Below are 19,915 nucleotides of genomic sequence, written 5' to 3' on the forward strand. Positions count from 1 at the left end.
ACATCATTCAGCCCATGGCATTTAGGAGACTGATACAGACAGGCTGAGTGTTCCAGAAGTGTTGTGTTCAAGTCTGTTCACATTACATATGGAAATGGGCATGGAAATAAAGGAAAACACTGCAGTGCTGCCAACAAGAAGTAGTTCAAAGCCTAGAGACACAGACGTGAGGCAATATGTAAAATGCTCTCGGCCTTCCTTTATACCCATCACTCGTGCTTCTTGTCTTTTGTTAAAGGAGTCATTACCTGCAACCAATCAAGCGCAGCTCACGACAGTAAACAGTCAGTATATCACCTTGACTTGCAGTTGGTACCTTTTCAAAACAATGTTATCTAGCATTCTCTAAAAAGTGGGTCACTCACAATAAAAACAATCTCAGAAAACCAATAAATCTGGAATTTGATGAAACCACCCTATTCATTATGTCTTAAAAGAACACAGACATGCAACAAGCTGGGAACAGACACAGATTAGCTTTGACTTTCTTATCTCTTTGCCAGTAATTCTTTGACAAACCCAAACAACCTCTCACTCACCCTCAGTGCCCCTCACCCGCTCAAAAGCCACAAACAAGCAACTTGCCCTAAATCCAGTTATTCATTAAGCCAGATCTTCAAAGTACCTGCATTCTCCTTACTCCTCCCCAATCCCTTGAATCCAACCAGTGATTTTCAGTTTACCTCCTCCAGGGGCTCGTTCGCCTGAAGTCGTCTTTGCTTGCTACGCTGGGGCTGGGGGTGGGGGGGGGAATCAGGGGCAAACGCGGCGAGCGCTTCAGGACACATGAGTACAGTGGGCGGGGCGATGGCAGGGCTGGGAGCGAGAATAGCGGACGACCGCCGGGATGACGGAGGTGCTTACCAGGAGGTGAGGCGAGGCACTACACCGTCGCCTCCAAGCACACGCGCGGAGGGCAGGCTACGGCACTAGAGGTCTTTTATTATCGATGTCGCGCCGCACCTTGCCAAGAGGAGCGAATCGCATTCCTTTGATTCTTAAAGCCTGGAAAACAAAAGCCCCAGAGTTGTTGTGTCTTAAGGAAAAACAGAGAGACTGTAGTTAAGTTTGATAGAAAGGTGAAAAAAAAAAAAACCCATCAGACCAAGAAAGCAGCACAGGAGATGATGGTGTGTATGTAGTCATGCTGTAGAGACTGTGTGTATCCGGCTCTGCTTCCGGGACAGCCTCCGTCTCACTACAATGGACAACAGAACAATTATCTCACCCCAACGCCTCTTCCTTATCTACTTCCATGCAACATTATGAAAATGTCTTTTATCTGCCACGTCACTTTATAACAGTCAGCAGAGGGAGTCTAAGGGCCTTGTGCAGGTAGAAATGAAAAATGTGCAAATATACAAAGAAAAAAAATGGAGGTGTTACATTATGATGCTTGGGGCGTTCTAGTTCAGACAGGACACACGCGGCCGAAGTCCATTCTTATGCTAAACTGCAGAGAGACTATGGGCCAATATCTGGGAGATATTTGAATAAAAGCATTAAAGCATATCGGGTGGGGGGGTGATAATCAGGTCTTTCACCAAGCCCTGCCGTGCAGTGTTACATTTGCCAGTCAAAACGGTGGTCGGGCGTTTGGGCCGAGCAATCGTGTTTATCTCGGGCAAAGTGGTATGCAGGTAAGCCCAGAGGGCCATGTTTCAGCATTAATGACCTGCTAAACACCCTGGCAGCGAGGAACGCACAGGGTGCAGCAAACATATGTATTTCTCCTTTTGTTCCTGCGACATACCGTGCTAATACCAACACCCCCCTCCACCCCCAATTCATTATGCCTCAATTAACATATCAGCACGGCTGTCGCAAATCAATAGCGCGGCATGACACATGACGAATCTTTTCGGCTTAAAAAGCTAAACATCATTAATTCAAATCACCTGCTAAGGCCTTCGGGTGCTAAATGAGTTTACCAAAATGCCTCGCCGTTCAATTCAGACAAATGTTCCCTCTTTCTAATCACAAGACCACTTTGGTTAAGGGGGTGTTTGGGGGAAGAGGAGATGCAATAGTTTTCAACGACACCGTTTGTTTTTGGAGTCGTGTCAGGAGGCGAGTGACGACTAAACGTATAATCGTGCGGACTGAGAGTGGCGGCTCCATAATGGCAGGGTTTAAAGCAGCTTGGTGCTTTAAACGCCATGGGGGGCGGGGCAGAGACGATCGGGTGCTGTGGGTGTGCGAAGGGGAAAAGGTCAGCAAGACGGCTAGATAAACGCTGGTATGAGAGTGGGAAGATGAAGGGAACGGGGTGTGTGCATGTGTGTTCGTGTGTGAGAGTTCATGCATGCATGCGTATGTGTGTATGCGTGCATGCACAAGAGAGTGAGAGACAGAGAGAGAGAGAGAGAGAGAGAGTAAGACTGTGTGCCTTATGATTCATTCCTGACGAGGTGAAATTACTAGGCACTCACATCTTGCCCTTTGCTTCAGAAGAACAGACACCATATGAGGTCTAAATTATGCAAAGACGGAAGAGATAGTGAGTGTGCTCTAGAGCAGGTCTGGCCTGCCTGTGTGCAGGTGAGCCGAAGGTTCGAGCCAGGTGATCCCTGCGGTCGGGGCAGGAAGAAACCGGGCCGGTCCCATTCTGATCCACGACGGCAGGGCTCTCACTGTGTGAGGGCTCACTCACGCCCCTCAAGACACAAGCGTGTTTGAGATGCTTAGAAACATGTAATCATGTTGGGGGGGGTTTATGAGTATTTGTGGCTAAAAGCTGTTCCTGAGCTAAAAAGTACTTTCAGGTCATAATTCCACATCGGTAGTTGAAATGTGGGAGTGGGGGGAAGAAACACACACACCCACACCCACCCAACCAACAGCACCACCAGTGCCAATACTATGGACAATCTTTAATGGAGACCTGTGCAGTCCAACTCATGTGGTAGAAAGTCTCTCTGGCGTTTTTTAAAATTTTTTTAAGCCACATTGGGCACATGGACCAACGTTAGCCGTCTGATGCTCATACAATGCAAGTGGTGAAGGGTCACGCTGTGGTTGGCAGGCCGACGCTCCAGTGCGTATGCCTAGTCCCGCCCCTAACACCCACCCCCTCCCACGAGGAAAAGCCTCTTTAGCCGCTCTAATGGACGCTCTCCTGCCTCGCATCGTAGGCAACGCAAGGGCGCATGAATATTTGCTGCCGCGCCAGCCCATTAAATTGGTGGCGTCCGCCAGCGGACCGGCCGGCCTCGTTAGCATATTAATTTATGCAAAACCGGGATGCGGCCCTTAGGCTGAGGCCAGCTTTCCACTTTCCGCTTTCAGCTGTCTAGCTTGGCGTAGCCCCGAAAACCCAGCGGTGGCGGGACGCTTGTCATTCGTTCAGGCAGGACTACATGTTGAATTACATGAGGAGCTGCGTAGAAAAGTAAGTGTGATACCTGTTTGCAGGAGGTTGCTGAAAGCCTTGGGCATGGAAGGTCTAGACAATGCCGAACAGACCAATAGATACAGAGCTGTCTTTGGCTGAGGCAGCGGGGGAGAGAGGGGACATAATACAGACAGACAGCCAGTAAAAATGAGAGAGAGAAAAGCAGGGGGGGGGTGTGTTTGGGGTGTGTGACTTTCCAAGTCAGTGTCTCTGTACTGAAATACAGGAAAATCTAATGCATGAGTCACTATGAGACAAACGCAACTGTTTACAAAGGACTGTTGAAAGGGCTGACTTGACTGCACAGAAATCACTCACACACACACACACACACACACACACACACACACACAGATCAATCTCTGCTCTGTCCCTCACTTTCTCTCTCTTTAAAAAATCTTAGGCAATATGACTGGAGCAACAGCATCTCAAAAAAATTCCTTTTCAAAAATCAAACAAACAAAAATTCAATAAAACATTTTTCCCCTCTTCAAGTCCTATTGGCGGCGATCCGGTGCTGTGTCGCACACCCACATTTACAGTAAACAACAGGGCTTTCTGACACGCAAACAGACACAAACACCAATTAAAGCTGTGCTCCGGTCGCCCGGGAGAGGGGCGCGGGAAAGAGGCAGAGGGGGAGTCTGGTGAATGTCAGAGAGGGCCTGCACTGCCGTCGTCCTGAACCAGGAACCAAGTGCACAGTACACACACACTCACACAACCACCCACCCAGACATGCACACACTTAGGCGTGGGCATACACGTGTACACACACACACACACACACACACACACACACACACACACACACACACACACACACACTCACACAACCACCCACCCAGACATGCACACACTTAGGCATGGGCGTACACGTGTACACACACACACACACACACACACAAACACACACACACACACACACACACACACAACACAGCTGCCTTAATACTAAGGAAGAGGAATTTCGCTCCTATCCCAAAACAAACAAGACATCACATTTCTTTCCACCACTCTGACTTTAACATGCCTGAATAGGGCATTCTTTCAGTCTGGAAAGCCAATCATGAGCGCCAAACCTTTCCAAACACAGTTGAATGAAATCAGCCAAAAGATAAATAAAAAACTGGGCTTTTTTTTTTTTGGGAAGCAAACTAATGGTTTTGGTCTTGCCCCTCCCTCCCCAGTTTGGACAATGACCGGGAGATGGCAGGGTTACTGTAGGGTTCGGCTCATTCTCTCTCTCGGTAACAACAGACCTAGAGTGGAGACCTATGAGTAAAATTCGGTTCAGTCTTGGCATAAACGAATGAACTTACAGCCCAATTATGTAATGCTATTTTTAATGGTCAATTCCTCTCCACGCTTTCAACCACCCTTGACTGTCCATTCTCTCCTGCAAGATCATGTTTCCTCTCTCTCCCCATCTCTCAGAGTCCCTCTCTCTCCCTATATCTCTCTACCCCTCTGTGCTGTGCTATTAATATCAATAACCCACAGATTCCATTTCCCTGGACAGAGAGCGAATGAAGAAGTGAAAGGGAAGGAGAGAAAAGGAGAGAGGGGGGGGAGAGAGAGAGAGAAAGAGAGACAGAAAAAAAAAAATCAGTCTCCCGTAACAAAAAGATGGATGTGTGCTCATCATAAAACTAGGACCTCATTGGACAAGAGAAGGGAGTCAACCACACTTTAGTTCGGTCAAATTTTAACACCGTTAGTTAAAGCAAAAGATTGGGAAAATGTGAGTAAGTAAGTGTTGCAGGGTGAGCCAAGATGTCCCTGCTCTGCCCACTGTTTGAACTGCACAGGCTCATACATACACACGCGCGCACGCACACACACACTCATGTGCACGCAACAAACGTCACTACAGTATGTCGGAAAGGCAGAGAGATCGGAAGATTTTAATGAGAAAGAGTGCATTAACTCACCCATGAAGGCGGGGCGGGATCTTATGGCTCGCACCCACCAATCTCCGCGCTCCCACAAAACTCCCCTGATCTCTGTGCACCTACAAAACTCTCCCTGATCTGTGCGTTGCCAGAAATATGGCCAGTGACACCATGGCACCACGCAGCACAGGTGATAGCAGTGCGTGAAGGACACACTTGCCCATACACTCACCCTCACCCTCTCTCTCTCTCATGTGCTCGCATGGGATGCCCCCCCCACTCCTTCTCCCCCTCTGTTCAGAGAGCCTGGAAGCACATGGTCTAAACGCAACAAAAGCCAGAGGCCGAGTGCAAGATTAAATATGCAGGAAGGGGGGGGGGCATCCCTTTGCATAAACACAAACACTCTGCAAATGACGCGCTGGCGCCGGTCAGGCCTCTGCTGGGCTGCTTCCTACCTGGCCTGCGTAGGCTGGGCCATACAAGCGTTAGCCATGCCCACTCCAACAGGTGGTCCCAGCCATGTGCCAATACTCACACAACCAGTGAATTAGTCAACCATTTCCTTTTTTTAAGCTTCCTTTTTAATTCGGGATGAGAACAGGCGCACGGGACCGTTTTTAGCTGTTAAGAGTAATCTCCGAACGATGGCTCGTGTGCTTGAGCTGTTGTCGCGGAAATGAAAAATTTCCGTCGTTTTAGGGTTAAGTCAAAGAAACTAGATGCCGTCATGTTTAGTTAGGTGCTCTTCCAAAAGCGTGGTGTAGCCGTTTTGAGGCAAGGCGCTGATGTTTGAGAACCCCGCGCCTTCAGACGTCTCCTGGAGGGGGAGAGGGAAGCACTCTGAGGGAAAGGTGAAAAGCAGGACCCACGTAATAATAGTGCGCTGTAAAAGACAGCTGATACCCCGTTTCCCCCAACTCTCTCTCTCTCTGGGAAGTGCCAGTCTTCCTGTCCGACGGAGAACACCAAGTCTAGCTCACTTTCTTAGACAACAACTGACGCGCTCAGTCGGCACCCATGTCAACGGCAGAACTCATTCCACTAGAGCGGAGAGAGAGAGAGAGAGAGAGAGAGAGAGAGAGAGAGAGAGATGGGAAAGAAAACGCAAGATAGTGAGAAAAGCAGGGTGGGGAAAGAAGCAAGAAGAGAAAAGAGTAACAGAGAGACAGAGCAAGAGATGGAGTGCAAGAGAATGTGTGTGTGTGTGTGTGTGTGTGTGTGTGTGAATGAGAGAGAGAGAGAGAGAGAGAGAGAGAGACAGAGACAGTCAGACAGGACCTCCTGAAAATAAACAGGGTGTTTCGTTTCAAAGGCCGGGGGCGCGGGGGATGGGACACAGGCATTCCATTGTTCAAGCCAATTATTGGAAGAAAATAATAACAACAGATGGTCCCAGAAAGGCCAAAGAAGTGAGCGGAGAGGAGCTGGAGAACAGATGATGAAATGTGAGAGAGAGCACAGGCTAGGTGGAGGTGGGCGGGGGGTCGGGTGGGGACACAGGTCTGACTCCAGCATCATCGAGCTCCTTACGCCAGATGTGGTACATAACACTTCCACACATGCTCTGCCTGGTTCTCACCCTCACTCCTGGCTACGCTGGACAAATGTGCCCCTCAACATCCCCTTGATGCCCCCCCAAAGCATGTCCCAGGGCCGAGACCCTGTCCTCCTCCCCTCGTTTTCCAATCTTAAGCTGATAGCAACGTGATGACTGGAGAAACCAGCCCTCTGAAGTGGCAGGGCAAACGAGGGATGCTCCTTTTGGTGCTTCTTGCTCTAGGACCAAGAGGTCCACCACACAAGATCATCAGAATGTTTTGCTATTAACAAATGAACATGTAGAGTGGCTCCAAAATTGAGGAGGGAGCAGAAAGTGGCAGGGTGGACAGAAAAGCTGGGGCGGACACGTTCAACATCCTGTTACTTGTTTTTGAATAAAAATATATGCTTCACAACCACAAAAGTGCAAAAAGTGGTGGGGTTTTTTTGGTTTTTTTTTCCATCTGCATATTGCAGATTTTCATCACAGAGCTGTAGGGCCAAGTCACGTAGTGCTAAAGGAAGCCCAAGGATTCTGCAGTTTGGTGCTCAGTTGACAGCCAGAATATTATATATGGTTATGGGCTCATCAGTCTAAAACAAAATGTGTTCTCAGCGTGCCCCTGCCAGTTTGGGGAGCGAGACGCAAGGGAGAGACTCTTCAGAGAGAGACACAAAAGGTCTGCCAGAGAAGGTTTTCGTTTCATTAACCCAAGACTAAAGCGTAATTATCTCCCAATGGACATTAAAATCACCAGCACTGGGCTAACACAACAGAAAATACTTTCCTCTTAGTTTGTCTAGGCCGATCCTGTCTGTCTCTCCTTTGTTCCCCTCTCTTCATCTCTTCTCCCTCTCTTTTTTACTGTTATTTTTTCTCTCCTCCCTTAGATAAGATTAGACAATCAAATAATGGCAGATCATTGTGGTATCAAAAGGAAAATGCAACACTGAGGATTGTGTCCATTGTATTGCTTGAAACACTTTTAAAAGACTTTTATCTACCCTTATATGCTCACTGTATTCAGGGAAGTGGTTTTCTTCACAAATTTGTGCCATGGGCTCCCTCCCTCTCTCTCTCGCTCTCTGAGGGCGTGCAGAGTGGTGACTAGTATTAGTCTCTAACCGCTCCTACAGTCAGTTGAGAACGAGAGTAATTAAGTGTGTTGAGAGACCAAATCAGGTTCAATGCAAACAGAAGGTTTTCCAAGCGCGTGTAAGTTCCAACGGTTAACAACTACGAGAGCGTGTGTGACGCTACCCCCCTCAGATGACAAATTCCCTCAAGGGTTTGGCGCAAAGCAACGAAAAAGCCCTCGATTTAATTAGCTTATAAAAATAATTGCCATTAGCACAAGCCTGCATGGGGAAAAAAAAAAAAAAAAAACGGTTAGGTGCACTAGAGTAAGAGAGAGGACAAAATGTCTCACTTTTGGAACCAGGATGAAGACAAAGAAGTAGAGAACAAGAGAAGCTTTTGGGCCAAACTCATGTATTGTGCTTCGACACTGAGGTCGAGTTAATTAGACTATTGTCATTTTAATCAGGCCAGAGTCTCTGTCAGCCCTTCCTCAAAGAGTCGGCATGCGTTTTAAACTCCACGCTTAAAGCCCCTTAAAGGGGGCTCCGAGACACACTCGGTGTGTGCGTCTGTGTGGACATGTGGGTGTGTGTGTTTCCGAGGCCCTGCTCAGCTAATGAGTCACACCATGGAAACAAAGCCCCTAAAGTCTCACCAGCAGAAACCCCTCTCCATCTCCATGCTCAATTCTCTGTTCATCTGAAAATAATTTAAATATCACATATTTGAAATCATTTGCTTCTCCCTGGCTATCTAATGCTGAATAGCGAGTCTTTCATGTTGCCTTTCATCATTTTAAACCAGCATTAAAATTCAGTAATATCATTTAACGTGACCATATTTATTACAGGGACTATCATTTTAGCTGAAGCAATGTATTGTTTTCGGATGACTATGAATATTTAATTTTGGGAATGTATTGTTATGCCAAAACAAAATATGCACTCAACCTGTAGAGTATGGGAGATTAATAAATGCAGGCCACGCGTTTACTGGGAACAGCAAGACGAAATCCCTCAGACAACACGAATGAAACGCTTATAAAAGAGGTAGCACAACTATATACATGTACACATAAAAGCCTTCAGTATAAACTAAACAACCCAAAAGCCATGGTACAGATGTAAGTGCTGTTAAGAACCTTCTCTGTAAAATACTGTAAAGGAATTCATTCATTCATTCAATGTTTCATTCATTCCTTCATTCATTCCTCAGAAAAACTGCCATTGTAGCAGTACAAATGGTCGGACTGTTCACATCACTCTCAAAAATCTCATGTCCTTTCCCAAGCAAAGCTATTTTAATATTCAGCTAGAGAGAAAATCCTTAAAAGTTCCCTCATAGGGACTCCGAGACCTGAAAGAAGAAAAAAAAAATCATCCACATCCATTTTCAGATCTCTGGATCACTATGAAGACTAATATCTGCAGCCTAACTCAGGACTTGCCTCTGTATCTATTTATCAGACTGTTAACAGTTCCATCGGGTTAAACCCCCTCCCCAGCCATCAATATTTCAGACAGTGTTAATATTAATTTGATCAGAAATTAACATCACTTAATTATTCAAGGGATACAAATCAATTATTCAATGAAAAAGAATGACCAGCTGGTGAGAGTCAGAGACTTGGGGTGCTGAGTCCTTGATGTCAGAGAGGAAGATATATTTAGCCAAGGTGTATTCCATGAAATATTGTCCTACTAAGACCTACGAATATCTTATTAACAAAACAAAAACACAAAATGGACAACTATGTCATAATTTAATCTTCTGTGGGTAAATGACCTCATTCCCAATAAGATTCAAGAATGAATCTTTTAATTGTGGTGTGCATTTTACTAAGCAGTCTAGAAATAAATGGCAGTTTTGAGCATTGTAGTAGAAGGACAAAGCGAATCCTAAAATGTGCGCATCTCACACAGCTCCATTAGGGATTAACATGGATTAGAAATTAAGAACTGAGCATCTAATCTCTATGTCAGTCTCTGGACAGCTGCCTAGCTTCCTTCTGTGGGGACTCCTCACTTTCTAACACCCCAAGTATAATACTCTCCATTTATAAGTATCTTGTAGTAAATACATCCTGCAGACAGAAGGGTGTATTGTGCTCTCTCTTTTCTCACACAAATGAAAGTACTGTCCTGAATCAGGACTCTAAATCTCTGACACCACATTGCGACAACAGAAGTGTCTCTCATAAATTGACATAATAAGCCATTCCCCTCACATAAATTAATATCTGCTAGCCATCTAACATCTCCAAGCACAAAAGCGTTATGGCGTAACCCATTTTGAATCTTTGCTCAACCACATCTTTTTCATCGCATGATCAGAAATGACACCAATTTTTGTGCACAGTACCCCCCCCCCCCCCGCCTAAAAAAAATGAATATAGATATTTCATTCAGATGTAAAGTTGAGACAGATAACCAATTAATCAGGCAGCAGGACAATGACACTAGCTAAATTTAAACAGTGTCCTGTGCTGCTTTTTGCCTTTTAAATTATTCATTGCTTCACAGTTATTGCACAGCATACAGAACATAATTCAAATTAAAAAACCACTGATTCCTCCTAATTAGCACCTTGCCGGTACTCGCTCCACATCATTGATTGTTCAAGTAGTCTCTGTCTACAGCCACCCCTCTACTGCCCCCCACCCCCACCCCTCTATGTTCGGTTCTGCTCCTCTTCTCAGATCTTCTTGCAGCAGATGTTCTGACTCTTGTGGTAGTTCTCCAACGTTCTTGCTTTCCCTGCTCTCACTCGCTCCCTCTCTCCCTTCTCCTCCTTCTCCCAGTAAATCATCACTCCGTCTCTCAATTTATCCCCCTTTCCCCACCAGTCTCTTTTCTCTGCCTCCCTCCGTCGCTGTCAAACACACACACACACACACACACACACACACACAAACACAAAGTTAAGAGGGGGACGGTCTATTTTCTTTAGATGCGACGTGTTTTACACTGTAAGAGAGGAGACTTTAAATAAACATCTGTCCCGTATGTCCACAATAGAGCCTATTGTGTTTAAAAGCAGATAGAAATGATGGGGTTGGGAGGGTCCTGGCCTGAGGCACGGAGCCTGGGGCACACAGAGCCAGCGCGTAACAGGTCCCAGCTCAAAAGTCAGGAAAAAAAGGGAAAAAAAACCAAAAAAAAACAAAAAAACAACCAAAAACTCTGCCTAGCAACATCCACATTTGAGCCAACATGTCATCTATATTTCAGAGTCCCCGGCCAAAAAAAAAAAAAAGTTACACAAAAACCTGGAAATATACATATGATACACAAATGACATGCACTAAAATGCTGATCACTCACATCCAATAAACTGGTCACTGGCGAGAGGAGAGCAGAGGATAAGCTGTTTTAAGAAACTTCCCGGGCGGAGAGGTCAGAGTCAGCAACACTCTGGCACTTCTTGGTCCCTGCTGCTAGCGCTGTGTTGTGTGGAGCCCTCGACAACAGCCGCCGTTTCCGCATCCAAGAACCTCACCACATCAACAAATAACAATGAATGCAAAGCAGCTCCATCAAATTGTTTCACGTCTGCATTTGAATATTTAAATATTTCACTTTAGATGGAGATATTTGCGCTCCATTTACATACCTGTGAGTTACACACTGCCCGATAGCTGTTTGCCCCAAAGCACACACACACACTCACACAACCACCCATACACTAATACAACACACATACCATGAAGGTGTTTAACATTAATTGTTCGCCTGTTACAGTCTGAATGTGGTGGTCAATTAAACCCTGTCGATTTCATCGAGTCCCAATCCAGACTTGGTGGAATGAGGTTTGACAGGACCACAGCGTTCCACCAAACCAAACCATTTCCACAGACTAACTGTGGCAAGTTGGCAAAAAAAAAAAAAAAACCTGTGGCAAGTCGCAAAAACAGAAGGGTCTCCCCCTCACACATTATGACAGCGTGTTATCTCCTGGAGAAATACGGCCAAAAACCACCACGAGTTGCTATGGTAGCCACTCACTTTGCTCTCAGGCCTGGCCCGGCCTTCCATCGCCACGCACTTCCGCCAGCACCTTGTTAAAATGATGGCAGCACATTTCCCCCCGTTTTTCAGTTAGAGGAGCCCACACGATTTGCTTATGGGGCCTGGAAGAGGTGGCCCGATTACATCACGGGCGTTAAGAGGAGGGCAGACCTATCGGCAGTGCTAGGTTAACGACCTCAGGTCCGCGGTTGGCCAAAGAAGCAGGCTTTGCATAGATATGGACGGTGTGAGAGAGGCTTTGATCTCTGGGCTCCGAGGGGGAAGACTTTGTCAGACAGCACTTGTATATAGTGCAATAGTTTATCTGAGTCAAGACACAATTACCAAGACACAAATGTCTCGCTCCTTAGGTCTTCATCAGTATGTTTATAACATTTGAAATCTCAACCCATGTATATGCAAAAGAGAGGCCACTCCATTGGACACGCCATCAAAACATTGCGGGTGTTTTACATCAGTATTCATACAACAAACATATCTACAGCATAATAAAAGGTGAGTTACATGTATACAGAGTTCAAGGAGGAAAAAGAAACATTTTTCATAATTGCATTCACATCAATAAACAAGTGCATAAATTTCACTGATAACGATAAAGAAGATCTTCAAGAATTGAGACTATGTACCATGATGTACCACTCTCTGAAAAAAGATGTTTCTCACAGCCCCCCCCCCCCCCCCCCCCCCCCCCCCCCCCCCCCCCCCAATGATGGATTAACTATTTCCAAACCATAAAACAGAAAGAACTGGCATCGTGTCCCTCCCTATTAAAATGTCTCACCACAGGAGATTTCTCGTACCTATTCCAAACTATGGCTGTCTGCATCTTGCCTCAGTTACATGCTTACACAACTAAAACATTTAAAGTTGCTGTCTGAAACCTTCAAAGGAAGAGACATTTAGGTAAATCACACCTAAATTAAATGGTATTTTAGATTAGTGGGTTTTTTTTAATAAAAACTTTCTGGCGGGGGGGGGGGGGGGGGGGGGGTGTCTTAGAAACACTGCTTAAAATGTGCCAATGTTGGTGAACTGTATTTTTCATAAATTGAGAGAGGAGGCTATATGTGGATACAACTGTAGGAGGGACTGGGCCATTAGTGTGTGGAGAATCATAGAGGAATCTAGCCCAATCTACTCTAGCCTGATCTTGAACTTGTCATTTAGTAGAGCATTTCTATATCCCCTGGGTCGAAATCACTGGCCAAACGTCTCAGCTTGTATGTTAAATGTCTCGTCATTGTCTTAAATACATCTCACACATAAAAGTTGAACTTAATAGAGGGTATTTAGATAAAATCTCCAAACTTAGTCAGATCATCCATATAAAAAATGTGTCAATGTATCTACACCATGACTTAATATACTGTTAAAAAAACAATTACTGAAATATATATAATGTTTGAATTTACCCCTAAATTAGGGTGACTGGTGATCCCATAGCTGTACCTCGAATCTGTAGATAAAATTTGTTACAAAACATAACAGTTTTCCCCATCAAGATTTCTCATGTAAGTGATACTAAGAATTCTGTGGGGGGAGATGTGGTCTATTGCGTTGTTAGTATCGTGAAGCCTCCAAACCCAGTGAATGAGGAATACCAGTGTACAGATTTGATACGTTCATTGTACATAATGGATCATCTCAGCCAGTGTTTTCACGTTCATTGAGTTTAATAAGGAAATCAGTAGTACCTGTAAGGAAGGAAGGTAATTGGTAAACTACCTCCTTGATGTGAAACTCAAGGTATTGAGTGAGAGGCTCTGTTAGCAACTGCTTGCCTGAAACAATGGGACACCATGGTGAATGTTCTGGATTTTGGTGAACCTTTTGGTAATGTATAGATAACAGGTCTTATGAGATGATACTGTTGCAGAAATGTATATGTATCCTCCTGTAATATCGAATCATTTAGGGATTTTTTTTTTTTTATCTGAGGCCATTTCACCACCAAATTTAATTGTGGGATCAAATAACAACATCTTATATGAATATGGATCCGGCATGCCAGCAATAATCCTTCAAAGGGTAAGGGGAGTGGCCTGCTTACTTCATTTGTCTAGTAGTCTTAAAACAAAAGCAACAATCACAAAAATACTTTTTTTTAAAAAATGGAGCAGCACAAGTTAAGAAACTTCCGGAAGGAATCAACAGACTTCATTTGAGCCTTCTCAACTGCGGAGTGGCAGGGGCACGGCGAATCAGGAGCGCCGCAACGTGAAATACAAATGACTTAGCTCCTGGGATAAATGGTGCTTAGGAAAACCAAAAAAAAGTGGGAACTCCATCTGAGATGTGTAGAACATTCCACACCAAAGCTTCTTTCCAGTGCAGGCATGACAACAAGCAGTTAATTAAAGGCGATGGGAGCTGTTTATGCATTCGGTTTTCCTCTGGCTTGTAGTAGTTATAATGTGGACAGCTCCACATGTATCGGGCAGATCTGTGGGCAAGCTGCTTATGTTGATCTACACACACATGGGAGCGGGGAGAGGCGGAACAGAATATATGACCGGCCATGCCAGTGGCAAGCAAGTCAGAGACAGTGAGTGAAAGAATGTGCGTGTGTGAGAGGGGGAAGACAGAGAAAGAGAGGAAGACAGGAAGAGGGAGAGTGTGAGAGAAAGAGAGAGAGCAGAAGAGAGAGGAGGAGACAGAGAGAGAGAGAGAGGAGAGGGGTCCCAGTGCCGACACACATCTGTTGCCCGTCACCCCGGGGTTGTAAGTATCTGGGGGGCAGACGTGACCCTGAGCAACATGCGTCTCCTCCGCCTGCGTGTTTACAAACAGTGCCAGGGCATAAGCAGGACTGTCTGTGGCCACACAGGACCAGAGAAAAAAAATACACACAGGCAAAGGGGATACACAGGGTGAGAGAGGACAGATGGGACACTACCGATATGAAAATGGCTTAGACATCATTATCATCTGTGTGTGGGCTAAAAAGGGGAGAGAGCGAGAGTGAGAGAGAGTACCTGTATGAAATGTCAGAGTATTTTATATTACACCAAGAACTGCATACTGTGTGTGTGTGTGTGTGTGTGTGTGTGTGTGTGTGTGTGTGTGCATGCGTGCGCGCATGGCACACTTGAGTGTGTTCAATGGCTTCCCAAAACTTAGTAACTTTTCAGAACTTCCTAATGGAAAGCTTGTAGATGCACTAGGCCTGCCCCAGGGCTCCTTCTGCTGCTCATAATGCCTTAATACTGAACACAATTGAATTCCATCAAGCCATTTAAGCAAAGACTTTCCTTTTCCCCCCACACAGCGCGATGAATCCAGTTCCCTTATTCTCCGGACTGTTCCAAGTGATGAAGACCAATTCTAAGTTACGGAAAGGCTTTTAAACCATGAACGTGATTTTAAAGATCCCACACTTCCCAGGACTCGCAGTGACTATGAAAACCACTTCCAATTAAGTCAAATGGACACGGCTGAGAAGCAGGAACATCCACCACGACCTTATCAGCGTAATGGACATAAATGTAGTGGGGGTTAAGATGACATTTCACTAGCATTTCACGCCTCCATACTTATTTTTTAAAAAGCCACACAGAGCACCACCTCTCCGAGTTCTCCGCTGGTGGTAATGCCCAGCCCTGGAAACGCTCATATTTTCCACTAGAGCTCCAAAGAACCACAAATAATTACAATTTAGGATTAATTCACATCCAGTGGGAAGGATTATTGTATTACAACTCATCTGAAAGTTAAGGGAGGTTCAAAGCCACACTGCACTGCCTCCACCACCCTCCTGTTGATTATGTTTAATTCATACGCCCAAACAAGGATCTGAGCCGAGAGTCACCATATTGACTTTCAAATCAGTGATCTTTGAACCAACACAAAATTGTGCAGTTGGAAAAATGACAAAAGATTGATTTCCATAAGTTTCATAAACACAACTGACTATGTAAATATGGTTAATTTCTTTATGGGGGTGAGAGGAGGGGGAGAGGAAGTGGCCAAGTGACTTATTTGCATGGTCAAATGACATCATTTACATTCATATTTTCCATTTACTATCAATCTGTTATGTACACAGCTCTGCAAGTATGCCTGGATGGTAGAGTCACACTCTCCCCGTTTTTTCCTCTTTCTCTCTTCTTCTTCTGTTGTTGTTGTTCTTTGCAAGGGTTGCAGTGTGACAGGGGAACAGACGAAGTTTCACGGTGCGTTCACCGCACGAGAACCCACAACCCTTGTATGCGGCTGTATAAACACTATAATGAACACCTCTCATCCTGCCATACATTAAACCTGTCCAAATAACTGGATTTAACCAAGAAAAAAAAAAAACATCTAAAACGTTTCCGTGGGAAGATTACACGTTATCAGCTTCTCCCTCCTTTTCATTTTTATTTTTTTTTTACCCCGGCAATCTACCGTTCGCAACGACGAGCTCCCGCAGCAGTCACGCTGGCTGGCGAATACCGGCCGCGAGGCGTCGAGGAATTCGCAGTGGTTCGAGACTGCCGTAGCGTAGCGGGCCCGTGTGCGCACTTCCTTTCGTACGCGCCACACACGCGCTTTGACTAACCCGCGGCCCTGTTTCACAGGAGGTGACGAAGGGCGCCCATAATGAGTCGCGAATTCAAGAGTAAGAAATATCACGATGAGAAACGCTTTCAGTGCAAGGTTAAAAGGTCTGAGAATTGAGCAAGGTATTTACATGCCATATTCTTCTTAAAAACCTTAAAACGAATGGAATGCTGTAGTTTTTAGCATTACTCAGAAAGCAACTGGCATTCTACATAACATGTAGAATGCTCAAAATATTGTAATATTCTTGCTGTTAAAATATTTAAATAATATTGGCTTTGACATATTACACAATCTCAGAACAGGTTTCTTTCTGATCCGACTCATATTTGCTAAATGCTTAACAATTTAATAATAATAAATCGATCTACTTAGAACGCAGTTGAAAGTACATATACTAACATGGTGAAACCATACCCTTTATAGGGCAGAATCACAATGTATTCTCTGTGTCACACAGTGCTGAGTGGTGCAAAAAAATGCTGTGTGCTTGTGCACGTGTGTGTGCGTGCGCACGCACCCGTGTGCGTGTCTAACTGAAGGTCATATACAGTAAGAGCATTTACAGTACACAAGAGGCTTTAAACATGGTTTGATGTGGTGTCTTTTCAGGGTCATTGTATGTTTATCTCGTGTTTACACACTACACAGGACACACGCTGGCAAGTCATGGGTCAAGAGTCAGCTACAGGAAGGCAATAAAGACCACAAATCTAGGTATTCCACTTCAGAGCTGAGCCAGGAACAGCAGAAGTGGAAAGGGGAGGGGCTGTGTGGCCTGGGGGAGGAGCTCACCTATGTACTGGGCCTGTCGGTTAGCTGTGTGCATGTTCGGTATGGTGTTTGAGAGTTAGCAGCATGCACATAGATGAACAATTCATGATCCTGAATTCACAGGAAGAGTGTAACACTTACTGTTCTTTAATCTCAGCATCCAAAAGGTCTCTGTTACTGCACTCTTCTGCCTATATGAGACATAGCAGAGGGGAGAGGGGTTAGAAACAAAGACTTCCAAAAGTCTCCCCATCATCTAAAATCAGTGATCCACTGGCTTGAACACATTTCACAAAATGCTTTGTGCTAATTATCCACCTATTGTCATGGCTTTATCTCTAGACAATCAAATTGAAAGGGGGGTTACAGAAAGAGAGAGAGCTCAAGAGAGAAAATGAGTAAGAGCGAGGGAGCACAAGAAAGAGAGACAGAGAGAGAGAGTTGGAGAAAGAGAGAGAGGGGTCACTTTGAACCAGTTGTTCATTAATGCAACATTAACCCGGTTCCTCCAAGCGTCTCTTCTGCTCCTTGTGTTTAAATATCGGGCTGTTCATATTTGGCATCTTGGAGGGGGCTAAATTCCCTTGATTAAACAAATAATAGCACATTCAAGAAAACTGTAATTGAGTTGAAATTGATTCATGCACGTGCTCTAATTGCATTTAAACACTCTTCGTCCCTAACCCTAGATTCCCGGCTCCTTAATTACTGGGCCTTTCAACACCACTCCCTCCGGAGGCAAAATGCAAAAATAAAAATAGTGCAAGTTTTATGGCACGTTAGAATGACCTATAAACTTTTTTTTTTTTAATTCAGTATAAATGAAAGCTCAGCAGAGAATAGCCTGTGGGGGTGAGGGGGAGTGTGGAGGAGATCTGCTCTGATCTGCCTTGTGTTACGGACGTATGGGTTAACCTCCTGCCCGTGGAGGCCCCACTGCCACTCATCGCCCTCGCTGCTCTCTGCTCTTCTTGCTCTCACTTCTGTTCCACTCGCACCCTCCCACCGTCATGCAAACAGAGGGTAGCGAGAGAGACAGAAATGTGTTTCCTGAGCAGAGGGGAGAGGTGGGAATCGCACATCCTGGTGGGTGTGCAGGCTGGCATGCCATCGCAAAAGGTCCCTCTCCATGACACCACCCACAGCGTTCCCGCCCAGGTGGCAAAGAGTTCCTCGGGAGGGCAGTGTTGGCCAACTCCCGCAGGGCAGGCACTTGGGGGTAGGCTCTGTGTGTGTGTGTGTGTGTGTGTGTGTGTGTGTGTGTGTGTGTGTGTGTGTGTGTGTGTATATAGAGTACTGTAAACTAACTGGTCACTCTCCCCTGGCCATCCACCCGTGTTTCACCAGGGCGCTCACGTCATGTTAAACAGCATGATCAGCTATGTCCAAATAACCCCAAAAAGGCAAAATACTTCTGACTATAACCTTTCCATGCAATACAAATGACCTCCCTCACCCAGAACCTTTTGCCAACAGGGCAGCTCTCTCTTTCTTTCAAGGTTTGTGCTCCTGCCAAACAAAATGGCAGGACAGCGGCAGTGGCATTCAGTGCTTGTTCAAAAATACAAGCAGTTCGAAAGCGATTAGAGTCTTTATATTATTGTTGAGAGTGTGACACCAAAGAGGAAACCAGAACAATCAATTCAACTAAGTCCACCCCCCAACCCCTCCCTCTCTCCCGCTCGCTGAATTTAGAAACACTAATTAGTTTTGCTCTCATAAACCCAACCTGAAAATGGCCAATTAGATAGTGTGAAGTGGGAAACGTGCTATGGAACAGAATGCTTAAAGGGGACGAGGAAGGAAAAAAACCCTCATCATCCTTCAATTATGGCCTCTCATCCACTTCAACGAAAGAAGAAGAAGGGGAGAAAAGAGGAAAAAAAAATATAAAAGGTCTTTCGCACCCTTTTGCGATGAACATATGCTGCTCCTGTACTCAAAAGGCAAATCGGGAACCCAGCGGAAGGCCTGCCGAGCAGCCGAACAAACTGGAATGGCACAGTGTAAACGGAGCAGATCATAAAGCTACATCTGTAGGAGCCCGTGCTTGAAGACTCTTGGGTGCGCAGGGGTCAGTCGTGCTAACTGAGCCACCTGGCTGACCACAGCAGCAGCTGGGCTTTAGTAAGTACTAGCAAGGTCCAAAACAGCACTTCCTGCTGTCCAGCTGACTAAATCCTCCGTTCCGCTTCCTTTTTCGGGCCTTTTGGTGACGTCAGAATACTTTTTGTTTCTTCCCTAACCGGTACTGAAACTCAGTCCATTTCGGTTTCATTTTATGGCGAGCTTTTGTTTCCTTGCCAGGTGGTATGCTTCCATACTGAGAGACGTCATGTGAAATTAATGATAAACTTGCGCAAACTGGTCTTAGGGATTTTTTTTTTTTTTTAAACCACCCCCCCGCCACTTGTCCCAGGAGCCGAACCAGCCCGGTCCTTCATCAGCATCGATGAGAAGAATGATGGCCTGTCGGATGCTCCCCACGCCAGCCCCCTGCCCTCTACCAGCCTCAGCCAACTCCTGGGCTGGCCGAGGTGGTTTAGTAGGGGAAAAAAAAAAAAAATTAAAGAAAGCACAGGCAAACCAGCGAGTGGCAGCGTTTACCGGCGGTTAATTCTCAGACGCTGGGGTTGCCGCCAACGTCCTTGCCGCTCAT

The 19,915-nt window shown here is 45.5% G+C and overlaps 1 protein-coding gene across 5 annotated transcripts in view; it reads right to left on the reverse strand.

Moving 5' to 3' along the window:
* Window positions 1-19,915, reverse strand: part of foxp1b (forkhead box P1b) — a 135,117-nt gene that overhangs the window by 93,688 nt on the left and 21,514 nt on the right. For 2 of the 5 annotated variants that reach the window (XM_035524652.1, XM_035524649.1), the window contains exon 3: window positions 17,398-17,447. The exons of 1 other annotated variant lie outside the window; for it this stretch is intronic. In XM_035524652.1, the coding sequence (XP_035380545.1) occupies window positions 17,398-17,447 (50 nt within the window). Of the gene's footprint in view, window positions 1-5,328; window positions 5,636-11,235; window positions 11,255-17,397; window positions 17,448-19,915 lie in introns of those variants that run through there. 2 more of the 5 variants (XM_035524656.1, XM_035524654.1) reach the window with 2 other exon arrangements.

The sequence above is a fragment of the Electrophorus electricus genome, chromosome 3 (assembly GCF_013358815.1).
Source record: "Electrophorus electricus isolate fEleEle1 chromosome 3, fEleEle1.pri, whole genome shotgun sequence".
NCBI classification, from domain to species: Eukaryota; Metazoa; Chordata; class Actinopteri; order Gymnotiformes; family Gymnotidae; genus Electrophorus; species Electrophorus electricus.